Raw genomic sequence first — 13,864 nt, 5'->3', positions numbered from 1 at the left:
TTCAATGCTTGAGGTTCCACACTCAGTAGATCTGGAACCCAAACAATCCTGCTTCTGTACATCCAAAACAGTGAGTCATTCCCATACAACCACAACAACACAGCTGATAACAGTACATTGCATATGTTATGTCTAGCCCATCAACTTCCTCCATCTGAAGGTCATATGAAACATGCAAAAAAAAAAAGTAACTCAAAGTCCTTAAACTAATAATCACCACCAATACTATGCTATGGGCCCCTCGCTAGCAGCCTCCCCACTCAGGCTCTCCATCTTTGATCATAAAAAGAAAAAAAGCAAAGGACCGAAACAGGCTTCTTGCTGCTGGGTACCATCACACCATGACAAAGAATGAATGCATTAGCAAGAAATAGGAGAGGAAAAATTCACCAAATCGCTACTACTCATCAAACCGTTCTCTGATAAGCAGTTTCAGAGGCTGCTAACTGGCACCTTTTAGAAATTATTGTTTTTCACAAACTAAGTGTGAATACATGCCAAGGCAGTCAAAAATCTATTTATGCAGATTTTTACCCCAGACTCACTGTAATACCTGGGTAGGATGCCCGTTATCATGTGCACTTCTACATATATAGGGGACCGGACCACATAAACATTAAAAACATCAATGTAAAGCTGGACAATGGTTCACCATTTATTTCACAACCATCTATACCTGTGGCCTATTCTGACAAACAGAAGACAGACATGACAGTCTTCATCAGATCCCTTTCAAACCATGAGAATAACATTTTACACAGTATTTCTTAGGCAAGCTCTACCTATTGGGCCACTGGAGACATTATTCCAAATTTATTGCACTGCAACGGAAAGTAACTAAACACAAGGGCACTGTCCATGCCTTTTGACACCCCTACATCTTAGATCACTGAAAGTTCAAAGGACCTTTATCACTACAGACTTTCTTCCTCCCTAGGCACTGGCTGTTGGTCACTGAATTGGATGAACTTCTGGTCTAACTCAGTACAGCCAGTCTTACTTCCTCCAGATTTCCTTATTCTTTTGCCAAACTACACCAGCCAGACTTTTGTTCTTTCCTGGTGAAAGCCTTATGCTTTAGGGCTCACACACTGCTCAATTCTGTGTGTCTATTGTCAACTATGACAGTGCAATTTGAAAGAAGTATTAATTTATAGATTTAATGCTTTTTGTATTGCAGTAGTTAATTTCTGCTTTCTAGATTAAGTATAAAAAGCATTTTCAATACCTTATAAAATTAGTGGATTTTTTCGTTTGTGTGTTCAAAATATTTGCTGTTTCATGTGATATATATATATCCCACATGAGACATACATATATATATATATACACACATGCTTAGGGATATGGTGTAGTTGGGAACTGTCAATGTTAGGTTAATGGTTGGACTAGGTGATCTTCAAGGTCTTTTCCAACCTAGATGATTCTGTGATTGTGTAGTGTGGAAAGCATTAACTTTCATTTTCAATCTCTCTCAACATTTATGTAAGGTTGCCCAATTTAATTTTGATAAGTCACTTCCTGAAGTGCAAATGAATTCTGAATTTTCTATCCACTTTTTGTTGCTCTCAACAGCTAGGCCTTTTTCTTTAACAGCTATCTCAGTTATGGTATTTAGGCCAGTTAGCCTCAAAGGGCAGGACTAATACCAGAAGTTTAATGCTATAACAATACAATAGAGACTTTGGCACTTCTGCTACTGTAATGCATATTTTTTGATGTTCATACAAGGGTGTCTGACAAAAGATGCTTTACCAGAACCCAATAAATACTCACATTCATGAAAGTCCATGAGAAGACATGGAATAAACTTAGTTTGCTTGACTCCCAAATAAACATATCTCTAGCTCCCTTCTCTCATTCCTGCAGCTAGGAGGGAGAGAGCAACCACATCTCATGCCTTTTATTAGCATCTTCTGATTTCAGCCAAATTCAACTCAAAACTTTCTGTGGATGGTGGGGGGTGAGGCGACAGGGGAAGATTTGTAGCTGCATGTTTAAGAAAGAAGCTAAATTCATCACAATGACAGGGGAGAGTGTTGGCAGAGATTTGAGCTATTTATTCTTTTAGGAAAATCCTATAAAGAATGACACGAGGAAGCCTCTATCTGCAGTCTTGTTCATCACACTGGTGAGGAGTCCGATAACAGATGTATGCAGTAGCGTGATTTAGTGCCGGGAGCTGGCCCCTGATGTGTATTAATACAGCGGCAAAGCGGAACGAGCCCCTCTTCATCACTCATCTCTATAAAAGAGGTGGAATCCGAGATGGCCCGATGTTCGGCAGAGCAAGCCCATTTGTTCTGCTGACTGATGGAGCCAGCTCAGGCTGTGTCCTTCACCTCCATGGGGCACTCAGGTTGCAAAAAAGGAGATCACTGAAGCAGGACCTGGTCAACAAGTGAGACGAGAGCAGTTGGACTCATCTAAGGAGCTATTTAAAGGTGAAGAAATCCAGCACTCTGTGCCTGCAGTGACAAACATGGGCCTGCATTCTGATTCACCTGTGTTTCATCTTTTGCAGAAGTAAAACATCACAAACATAAAAAACCTCTGTAGTGAGAAAGTGAGGCTGCCATGATTCCTCACATACAGGGGAACCCCAGTATAAGACATTTACGTAGGGGCAAATAGATGCATGGCAAGAGAAGAAAATCTGTATCTACCTCATCAATGTCTAACAAGGTAAGAGTCTTCAGTTAATTCTACATTATTGCAAAGTAATCTTATGTATTTCTTTAGGCATTAGCAATTCCACATTAAGATCACCTTTGACAGAAATAATATCAGATTTCAGAAGTTTCTAAGTTACATGCCCAGGTTGCACTTCAGCTGCAACTGGGAGACTGCTGTAGAAAGTCAGCTAGGACACAGCTTCAGTTACCCGGTTGTGAAAGTTTCTTTCCGCAAGTCAGTATTGTAGCAAACCCTGCCCACAGCCATTAACTTTGCTGGGGTTATTTCTAAACAGGCTCTAAGGAAGAGCTCTTAACCATTTCTGACTATTAAAGATCTTGCAGCACTTTCCTCTTGACGATCAGCACAAGCATCCTATTCGGATTTCAGTAACTACACTCTCCTTCCTTATTTTATAGTACGCACTCTAATTTTCTCTCCCTCATCCCTAAAACCAAAATACCTTCCAAACCTCTGTACTATTTTCCAGTGCTGAGTTCCACTCCAGATGCAGATTCAACTCTTCAAAAAGTGTTCACTGTACAATTTCCCTAGTCAGGTAAGTACAATTTACATAATATTTTTAAATACGTAGGCATAGAAATAGAAGCTCTCACTATAGAAAGTGACCAGCAGTGCAGTACAGAGTACACTCTGAACAATAAATAAATGGACAGGTAACAGGGGACAGTGAGACACTAGCATTCATACCAAGAAAACCTAGTATCCCAGAACTAAAATTTTGTGGCTACAGATACATGATTTTACTAACCCTTTCACTACAAAAGTTTGTATATCCTAGAATGGCATACTCAAAAGCCAGGAAAGACTATCCTAAATAAGCAGTCAATAACAGATGGCACTTTTTCTGAGCAACAGATTATTAATTTAATGTTATTTTCTTTTTTAATACAGAACCTTTCAGACAGTCTCTAATCCAGATCTGTGGCCTAGAGAGCTAGCACAACTTTCTTCCCTACTTCATTATTCTACTGTCTATCCATCACCCCGAGGAAGAAATTCGAACTTCATTCCTCCTATTCATCATCAGTTCCTTTGGCCTTCCCCACTGTTTTCACATCACCATTTTTCCCCATCAGCTTACCCACTGCCTTGTTACTGAATTACAACAATAGTTTTTAATAAGCTAGTTGGAATAACATGTGTTGCTTGATAGTAGGCAAAATATTTCAAGAAAGGGTAAGGGTGAGAGGCCAGAAAGAAATCTCCTAAACCCCTCTGTGTCCTGCAGATTAAAACTTTTTCAGATTCTGATTAGTAATCAATCACCTTCCAGAAATACGCCACATGAAAATAAACCAGCATTTTAATCACTACATCCCCAGAGCAAGAAAAAGAACAAAGTGACTATTTTAATCCACAAGAATAAGACAACTCCCAGGGAGTAAGTGGTGTCACACAGTGATGATACAAAAATTGACAGATTTTTACTTCGATGAAAGTGTCTAGAAACACCCTGAAAAAGAGCAGCAGAGTCACCAGCTAATGTCAGCCCAACACTGAAGGAACACACTGTATACTGATCACCTCCTTATTACTATGAACTGCATGATTTAGGAATGGGGGAAATAACACCTTATGAAGAAACAGATTATTACCCACTGTACAGTGAAGTAAATTGTATTAACTTACCATAGCTGCATCATCAAAGATTTGTTTAGTAGGCAGCTTTCGACGCTATGCAGAAACACATGTTGTGTCTCTCTCACATTGCCTTTCTCACACATGTTTCATTAGTTTCAAATCAAGGTAATGCTATTTTTGACTACTGTGACTCTGGCACTTTGCTCAAGAAGGAGACAACCTTAGAAACGCTAGCACACAGATAAATCCAGGTTACCTGATATTGGGCTGGACATGGAGGCTGCAGGTGGCTTTCGTTTCCTCTTGATATCCCTTGAACATGGTGGTCCCAGGTGTACATTTGCTTGCCTGTAGAGAAATTAAAACAAATTAAACTCTGTTCCAGTACCAACTTCCTTCCTATAAGACTCTGGAAAATCCCTCTAACTCCCACCTTCCCATCAGCTTCTTAACTAGTAGGCAGCAAAAATCAAAAGCTTCTTAGGGAAGTTTTGCTCACATTCTTCATTAATATACCATTATACTGCCATTTCTTTTAAAAGTTCACAAACATAAACTGCTCAGAAGAAGAATTATTTCTCAGTCCTTAAAGGATCTCGCTTTGTATTAACTTTAAAATAACTCTCTGCATAAGTAAAGATGTGATCAAGCAGTGATATAACACATGTCCTACCGTTACTTCTATAGAAGTACAACAAATGTCTGCAAGATTGCTCTTTAAACAAATTGCATGATATTTGCTCCCTTATTCAGAAATTATTTTGCAACCTATTTAGTACTGTAGAGTCATCTTAGAATATACCTATATTCCCAATGTCCATGCATGTTGTTTCCACTACAGTTCATAAAGTTAGGAATGCAAAACTGCCTCATGCATTTTCAAAATTATGATTTTCTTACCAAAGTGCTGTGAAAACAGCTGAATCTAGCTTACAGTAATACAGCCTTGCTGCACCTGTAAACTAGCTGAAAGGCATAATCTGTCCCAGTCATATCAACTGTTAAGTCTGAAGCCTACTGATGACCATTTCAGTTTAACCATTTGCCACTTAAGGAGAAACCTGCATTATTGGGACTGACTTGAACTGAGCACTCCTCCAAGTTCTAGCTGTAGGAAGATGATAAGCTTAGTTCTGAAAAGACAGTCTTGGCACCAGAGAACTTTCTCAGATACAATCCATAATGAATACAAGAGCATAATTTAGCAATGACGTTAGGTTCAAATTCCTGCTTTGTCTGAGATAAGTTTCTTTTGCAAGTTCCTTGGTCATTCTCTGCATCAGATCTGACATGCAAAATGCAGAACTACAGTGCAAATAAAATCCATCAAAGATTGTGAGGTGCTTACATGGTGTAAAGATTGGAACTATATAAATTTTCATGGTTAAGTGAGGAAATGCTTCTGTGTCTTTAAAGCTTGTTGTTTTCATTTTTTTAAAAATCCTGAAAGTTTAACAAACACATTTATCTAGTACTGAAATCTTTTACAGATAACAAAAGAGAAAGTTCATGGCTTCATATTTCCACACCAAAATCTATTTAAAAAAAAAAAAGCAGCATATTTATAAATATACAATTTTAGATGCCGAATTTACACAAAACCAAAGAGTGCTGCTGTAACTATACAGAACAGTGTAGGGAGCACAAAAAATTTCCTATACAAGCCAAGACTACAAATTGTCTGAATGCTGCTGGGTCTACCTACTTACCTGTAACAAATGTGCAATCACAAAATAAGAAAGAAATATCTACTGTTCTGTCTTCTCAACTAAAATTTAAAAGACCTACAAGAAGTCTACAACAGCTGTCATCTAAATTTGACATTAAGGAATAGTTTCAAAAATTTTAAAATTGTGCTAAATTTCACTGACAGACAATTTTTCAAATCTGGGAATGCATATTAATATAACCAGACACAGAATTCTCCTGAAAACATGAACTAAGGGCTTTCAAAAACACCATCACACCTATAGACTGCATATTCAAATCCTGTGTTCGTAAACGTGACTAACCTCTAAGTGACTTCGCATATGCTAAAAACTGCTTTTGTATATTATTATGATAGTAGCTATACAGTATTTGAGCACAGTTCTACCATGTATTCTGAAACATCTAGGCACACACATAGCCCAAGGTAAAGATCTCAATCAAGTGGAACTTCAGGTTTTTATTTTGCATCAGTTACACAGTATTAGATTACTAACTAGATGACTACATAATTATATATAATAATCCAACTAATTTTATCACATAATAATAATAAGGTTCCCTTTTTAATTTTATGAACTTACACCAACATTAGCCAGCTGATCCTTGGTGGAGAATCACTACAGACTAGGAAAGAAGTATGCATTCTCATTTACAAGAGACTTTATGCAATTTTTCCCAGTTCACAAATGTTACAGATTTTGAGTAAGAGCTCCTGGCAGTCAGCTCCATGCTCAAACCTCATCTTCCCTTACCTCATGATTACACAAGAGGGAAAAAAAAAAAAAAAAAAAAAAAAAGAAAACAGAATATGAGAACTGCAAAATCCCTTCTTGCAGTGAAAGTAAAGGCAAATCATACTCCGGTTGGAGACTAATAGCAAAGACACTGCATCTAGCAGCCCTGCCTCTAACACACAAAGGCTCAGAGGTCATAAATTGTCTCTGTAACATGTATTTCATTCAGGTTTATCCCTTATTGATCACCCACACTTCAGTTAGTAAATCAGGAACCTATTGATTACTCACTGGCTCTGACTGACCTGGTGGTAAAAGTGTCAGTTTCAAGTGGCTGGTGCACTTTACGGGCACCATAAATCTGCATACAGGGAAACTCCAGGTGGTAGGTACCTTGGGAGAGAGAGGAGCAGAAGAATGCACGCAGGGATGACAGTCCTCATTAAGACGTGGACAGAAAGGGTGCCTGAGTTCTAATTTATGAAAAACGCATTTTTTGGTAGATACCACACTTTTCAATCTAAATTTCTAGTCACTAGCTCGCATACAGGTACTATATTGGTAAGAGAATAGAATTGGTGAATCCCAGTTTAACAGCAGACTCCTAGAAACACTACCACCAGGGAAGTCAGATCATGGGTATGTATGCCCAGCACACAACATTGCAGTGGACAGACTGAACTACAGATTGTGAAAATCTCACCGACAGGCTGCAACCATGAATTAGTTATTCTGCCGAAGTTGAATTTTAACAATTCTTCTGAACAGTTTAAAAATGACTCTGAAGTAGAATAGAACAGGGCTGAGAAGAAAGGCTGACAGAAAATGCACATTTGTGCATTGTCACAAGCCCCTCCGTGAAGAAGTCTGAGGCACAGAGCTTTGTGGGATGAAAGATCTGGGCCTAAACTGAGAAACCAGAATGGTACTTACTCTGTCCTTACTGTCTTTCAATCACTTCTGCTAGGCTTCTATACTTTCTTCAGTGTTGCACAAACAGTAATGAGAAAATAATTGCCTGGTTACTTTTGGACTATGGCTGGTTGATCATAAGAAAAAATGCTGGATGTGCTAGGTGACCAGAGACTAATGGGAAAACCTAGGTTACAGTCTAGAGAGGACTGAAATTCTAACCTGGGAAGAGAAAAAGTAGAACACACCTGGAGAGACAAAACAGGATCCACTGTGCAGTGACACTGATGGCTGCAATATATCCAACTCACACTACAGCCTCTCACTGCCGGGAGTTAGTGAATGAAAAATTACATACATATAGAAAAAGTGGTTTTATATGAAAAAAGTCTATAGTGTCTTTCTGACAGTGATTTTTTTTTTTAATCACAAGCTAAGATAAAGGAATTATCCAGGAAATATGGATTTGTCTCTTGTTCTTAACATAGTATGCAGGTCATGCTGGAGAAAAAGCAGGCTTTGTTATGCCAAAAACTGAGATTCATTGCTGTCTCTAAAGTGTCAGAAGTAATGCTTCCTTTCATTTCTTTTCTACATATTTATTCTATGACTGTATACTTTTTTTTAAATGAACTGTAATTGCATACACCCGACTCCTATCTCACTCCTATAGTTCAAGGTGACCACGTGCTGGACTATAGGTTCACAGGAGCTTGCCACTATTTTACATCTACCACAGGGTTTAAACAGAAAATTAGGACTGGCAATACAATCTGTGGGACACAATACAGAGCACAAGCACACATCAGCCCACAAAGAACCTTACCGAACAGCACCAGGCCCCTGATGCCTTCACTATCTGTGAAGAATAGTCTAGATTGTAAAGTGATGTCCACTCTCTTAAAACCCTTAAAACACCTCAATCTCACAACCAAGGTCTCTGAGAAGACCCTACAGAGCTAACTGTGACAGTCTGTGGCCTTCCTGGAGGCAGGAGGCACATCGCACACTCAGGGCTGTATGCCTCTTGCTGTAATTTCACATCATCCAGCTTCTCTGCTGACAATCTTTATTCTAACCCTATCCTTAGAGGAAGCAAAGCACTTGGATTATGTAGTGAAAGGCGGCCATTAATCTACTGTCATATATACAAGGGATGTTATTATCCTCATGTTAAAGTAAATGTTCAACAGAGACAGCATTCTAACAAGGATGTTGCTACTAAAACTCCACACAACCCAGCTGTTGCTGTTGTGATGCTATATTCCCAGCAAACATAGGCCAAATAAAAGGCTCTTTCTCTAAGCCCCGAGGTGTTACCTGAGGCTGTTGATGGCGGCTTCACAAAAATAATAGTAAAAGCAGAGTTCTTCCTCCTCTTTGACTATAGAGCCAGCTGGGCACCAAAGTCTGATCTGCACATAATACATGTAAATCAACACAAGTTGCTCATCCAATCTGCACGCAAAGCTCCCATGCATGCAAGTGGTTCTTGCTATCACATCACACTGTAGATATTTCCTGTGCCTAGCAGAGTCTCCTCTGCCCTGCAGAGCTTCATGGGAGAGCTTCTAGAACACATTTTCAGATTCCAAAATCACTAACAGGTCAAGTCACTTCTTAAATCATCTGAGTCTCATAGGTCTTCATGCAGCAGCACTCTGTTCCCCAAGTAAGCATTCTCATGATGTAGCAATTCCATTCCTAAAAGTCTGTGTGTGGCAAATGCAAGTGAACACATTTTCTTCTAGTTTTCCATGTAAGCATTCTAAGCAGAGATGATGTGACCCCATATATTGCATTCTCTATTTTCATACTGAATCACATGGTATCTGTGCCAGAAAGAGTCCCAACATTTGTCAGACCTGCTGTGTACACAGATTTGATAATGGCAACATGCTTTATAGGCAGAGAAAGCAATAGCAAGTAAACAAAATTCTGAAGCCAAGGGGAATTTACTTTTCACTCCAGAGATTTAGGATTCACCAAAATGGGAGCATTACGTCTCAGACAACTGCATGTGACACTAGGTTGATAGCTGCTGTTCATTGCATGCCTGTCAGAAGAATTCAGTTATATCCCCAATTGGAATATTAGCCAGGCTTTAGCAAAGGAAGACATGAAAGTGCTCCAGCTAAATGGAAAAAGAGTTTTAAAAAAACCTAAGGAGAAAGATGCCTAAAGCAGTTGACAGCAGACATTTTAGATAAAGACAATTCCAGAAAGATGAAGGTATGTGGATAGGTCGCATGGAATGAATGGGATACTGAAGTGGGAAAGCATGAAATTGTGAACATCCGTTCACTCTTTCAGCTGCCTCAGGAAAGGCTTGACATTACGGGCAATCCCTGTACTTCCACATGCTTGGGTAAAAGACAGAAATGTCAGGATCTCTGCACAGATACAGAAAAGAACAAGATTTACTTTGACTAGTATATTTCTAGAGTTGGAACTAGAATTAGAGACATTCAAGCCTTTTCACTCTAACAGCACCACCAAATCCAGGGTATGGAGCAACTGGCAGTTTACGAGGAGATGACCACTCACCCCTTTATCCTGTGTTTCAGGCAGGAAGCGAGACTTGCATCTAAACCCAATTAAACTCTAGGTTTACAGTTAATATTAACTGAGAGTACATGCAAAGTGATTTTCTTCAATTCATCTGTACTGTTCAGAGGTCTCTCTAACATAATTCTTCAAATCTCCACCTTCAACATCTACTTGCCATCTGACGTCCACTTTACCTATGACCTCCAGTGGGAACATTTAATTGAGTTTTTCACCCATAACCCTACTTTCAAGGCTAGGCAAACAATAAATGGCATTATAGATAATTTATCTTCTACCTGCTATTCAAACTTAAATTGAAGGAAACATTGGCTCCAGGCTCTTCTGAAACTCTCACCCTGCTTCAAGGGAATAACAGTCCACCAACCAACAACCTACAACATCTTCTCACTGATAGAACCATTCAATAACCAAAATCTAGTAAGATATTCCACTTGACCCAGTAGAAAGCCCTCTTAAGTAGGAGGAGTTCAAGAAGAAAATTCTGTTCAGACCACTGCTTTCTCCCAGAGAGGCAAATGGGCAGAGGGGAAAGAGGGGAAGGATCACTTGGGCTGTCCATGCAAGTCTCTACTTGCTTGCTTTTAACAGCCTGCATCATGAAGCCAAAACCTTAGCAGACAAGACATGATTAGCAAACGCTTTGTGCTCTTAAAGGAGAGTAATTATAGGCATGTGAAAAAAGGAAGAGATCCCTGAGGTACTCTTCCTTGCATGCCTCCCGAGAGACAGCAGGGCCATTAAAAATTCCATGATGAAGAGGAAAAACAGCCTGGGAACAGCCAGGAGGCAATACAGCAAATTAATACACCAGCCATCCCTCGGGAAGACTGCAAGAAAGCAGGAAACTCTTCTCGCTTCACAAAATAAAATTATACCACTAATGATAACAGTCACCACACACACAAAACTGCTTCTAATGATGGGTGTGAAATTCCCAGTGCTGTGCATACACTTTGAATGAAATCTCTTCTCATCACAGACATAAAGCAAGAAAGGTAATCTTGGTAGTGTACAATTTATACAGCCTTTCAAATAAGACTTCCGAAGGAACCCTCCACATAAAACCTCCTCCCCAACACTGAAAAGCCTTTCTTGAACACACCCAACTGTGCTCAGTATTCTGGCCTTCAGCTCTGCTTGAACGAAGCACGGGGTTACCAGTCTTCCAGAGGAACTGCACCAAAATCCACCACTGAGACAAAGAAAACATTTCTGTACGAGAGAAAAGACTCCACCTGATACCTATACTCCATTGGACACGTTTGTGATAGCAGAAACTGAGCAGAAAGAGGTAATTTTGCATGGCACAGTGGGAATCAGGTTGAAGAAATTGGATGTCCACAACGTCAAGACAGTTTCATATCATTCTCAGGGGATTAGCTTCCCACACACACACACCATTCCTACAAATTTCTGAGTAAAGTTTCTCTAGGATGAGGTGCAAGCTCTTAGTCGGTTACTAAAGCACAAACTACTGGAATTGACTCAACCATAGCAAAAGAGGAAGATGTTAACAGGGGCACTGGCTGAACAGTGCTTAGAGACCACATAAACCTCCTGTATGAAGAGGGACTACTAATAGGCTTGGCTCCTGAAGCACTTAAAGAACAACTACTGTCAAGAAAACGTTTCTGTGAAGGAACAAATTCCTTCTGTGCCCCTGGAATGATCTTTACATAAAGCAAGCACCTTGCACCGAAGAGTTCAATCCTTTCCACAAACATGGAGCCACATAACATTCATTCTCTTCATATTGCTTTATCCTATAAAGAAAGATTCTTGAGCACATTTCACACTAAAATAGTAACACTTTTCTCAAACTACAGGTACTTAAAAATACAGCCACCTCTGGGATGGGACAACTTCTCTGCCAACGTTCTGTAACAATCAGGGATTATGTTTATCAGAACACCAGTCACCTGTTCATTAAAGGAAGGAACCAAGCATATATTCATTGGTTAGCTAGACTACATATTCAGCAAAACCAAGCAAACATGATCCCTCCAGGTTTAGAAATCCCTTGCCACAACCAGTAGCTTTGGAAAGGACCTTCACTGATCATCATAAAGGTAGAGATTTTGCCCTGTTTCAATTTGTGAGCAGGATTTGTCTAGCTCTCCTTCCTGAAAGACAAACTCCTGTAAAGCACTAAGTAAAACACTCAAGGCACAAGAAAGGTTATCCTAGCTGCAGATGAATAGACCAATCAATCTCCTTGCTTCATGGGCACAGAACATCCCCAGAGTGGGGCAAAAGCACAGAAAGGAACCAGTTTGCTGATGCACAATCTTCTGAATTCTTTTTATGCTCATCCGGTTGAACACTTAAGAGCTGATTTCTTCCTCCCTTCCCCCTTCCAGCTTTAACATGCGGGCTACAGCAGCATGAGGTCATGGTGCGACATCACAAAATTCCCTGCAGAAGCCAGCAGGAGGAGAGGCTTTGCTGGGTGGGTGCCAAGCTTTCGATCAGACACATAGAACCTCAGTACATTTTTCATGCTCTATTTGCTAATTAACAAGGGAAAGAAAGCCATGAAGCTGAAAGTCCAGACGTTTCTTTCAGATTTGGTCCTTCATACAAGCACATAAGCAGAATCGTGTCCCAAGCAAGGCTTTGTCTCCTTGCACGGGTAAAGAGCTCAAGGGCACCTTACCTTTAGATAGTCACCTGCAGCACATGAACAGGAGTCACCTCCGAGGCCAACACTTGAATTTAATTTAGGATTAGTCAGCAGAAGGCGCCTGAATAACATATTAACCCCAACTGTGCAGACTCAAATATACCTCAACATTTGGCTAGACCAGATCTAAGTTTCAGCTATAGTAACAGAGATATCAAGCCATTAGAGGTCACCTCAGGTGAGTTCTGAATCTCTCAGAGGGTCTATTTTAGGATGCCCAGGATACCAAAACACCTCAGCATGTCACCCACATGAGCTTGTCAGCACTTTCTCTCTCATCTTGTTCCAATTTTAATAGTGGGCAACAGTATTATGCCGATTTGTACCTATACAACAGACTTGCAGCAATTCACTGCACAATCCAGAACAGATCGCATTTATTTCTAAAAGCACAGTATGTTCTGCCTGTCTGTCATACACTGTTTCATATAATCTACGCACTTAGTGTATTGAGACTCTCAAATAATCTGCATTGGTATGTTTTATGCTAAGTTTGAACACAGGCCTCCTAGGGAAAAGTGCGTTACCTTCCAGGTCCATGAGTATTGTTCAGACCACATAGTACTACTGCAGATAACCACAGGCAGGAAGCGAGACAACCCCAACGGAGCAGAGCAAGGGAGTTACCTGGCAGTGCAGTGTGCTGGTGAGCATCTTCGGTGGGAAGCATCAGCAAGCACATCCAGAGAGTACAGAGGAGATAATGGATTGAACTGGAAAGTCAAGAGATTTTATTTAAGCAAAGCATTAAAAGAAATAGTCTCCAGATACAGCTGCTCAGATCTATTCCCTATAGTTGTTCATACAGTATAAGGAGACCTTTCTGACACATCAAGGGGTGGGACTAGGTGAGAACTGACTCTCACTTCAGACAAAAGGCTAGCATGGGATACAACAGCAAATCTCATAACCACCTCCTCACAACAGACAGACTTACAAGCACACTTCTCTTTCAACTCACATTATTAAAAAT

At 40.0% G+C, this 13,864-nt stretch overlaps 1 protein-coding gene across 7 annotated transcripts in view; it reads right to left on the bottom strand.

The window, feature by feature from the left end:
* GPATCH2L (G-patch domain containing 2 like) overlaps nucleotides 1-13,864 on the bottom strand; it is a 48,076-nt gene that overhangs the window by 16,197 nt on the left and 18,015 nt on the right. For 4 of the 7 annotated variants that reach the window (XM_074868455.1, XM_074868457.1, XM_074868458.1 and 1 more), the window contains 2 exons: nucleotides 13,519-13,604; nucleotides 4,538-4,629 (listed from right to left, as the gene is read on the bottom strand). In XM_074868455.1, coding sequence (XP_074724556.1) covers nucleotides 4,538-4,629; nucleotides 13,519-13,604 — 178 coding nt within the window. Of the gene's footprint in view, nucleotides 1-4,537; nucleotides 4,630-8,957; nucleotides 9,053-13,518; nucleotides 13,605-13,864 lie in introns of those variants that run through there. The other 3 variants (XM_074868459.1, XM_074868460.1, XR_012628922.1) reach the window with 2 other exon arrangements.

This window comes from Strix uralensis, chromosome 4 (assembly GCF_047716275.1).
Source record: "Strix uralensis isolate ZFMK-TIS-50842 chromosome 4, bStrUra1, whole genome shotgun sequence".
Taxonomy (NCBI): Eukaryota; Metazoa; Chordata; class Aves; order Strigiformes; family Strigidae; genus Strix; species Strix uralensis.
The sequence above is the reverse complement of the archived record's forward strand: the minus strand, read 5'-3'. Positions and strand labels throughout refer to the sequence as shown.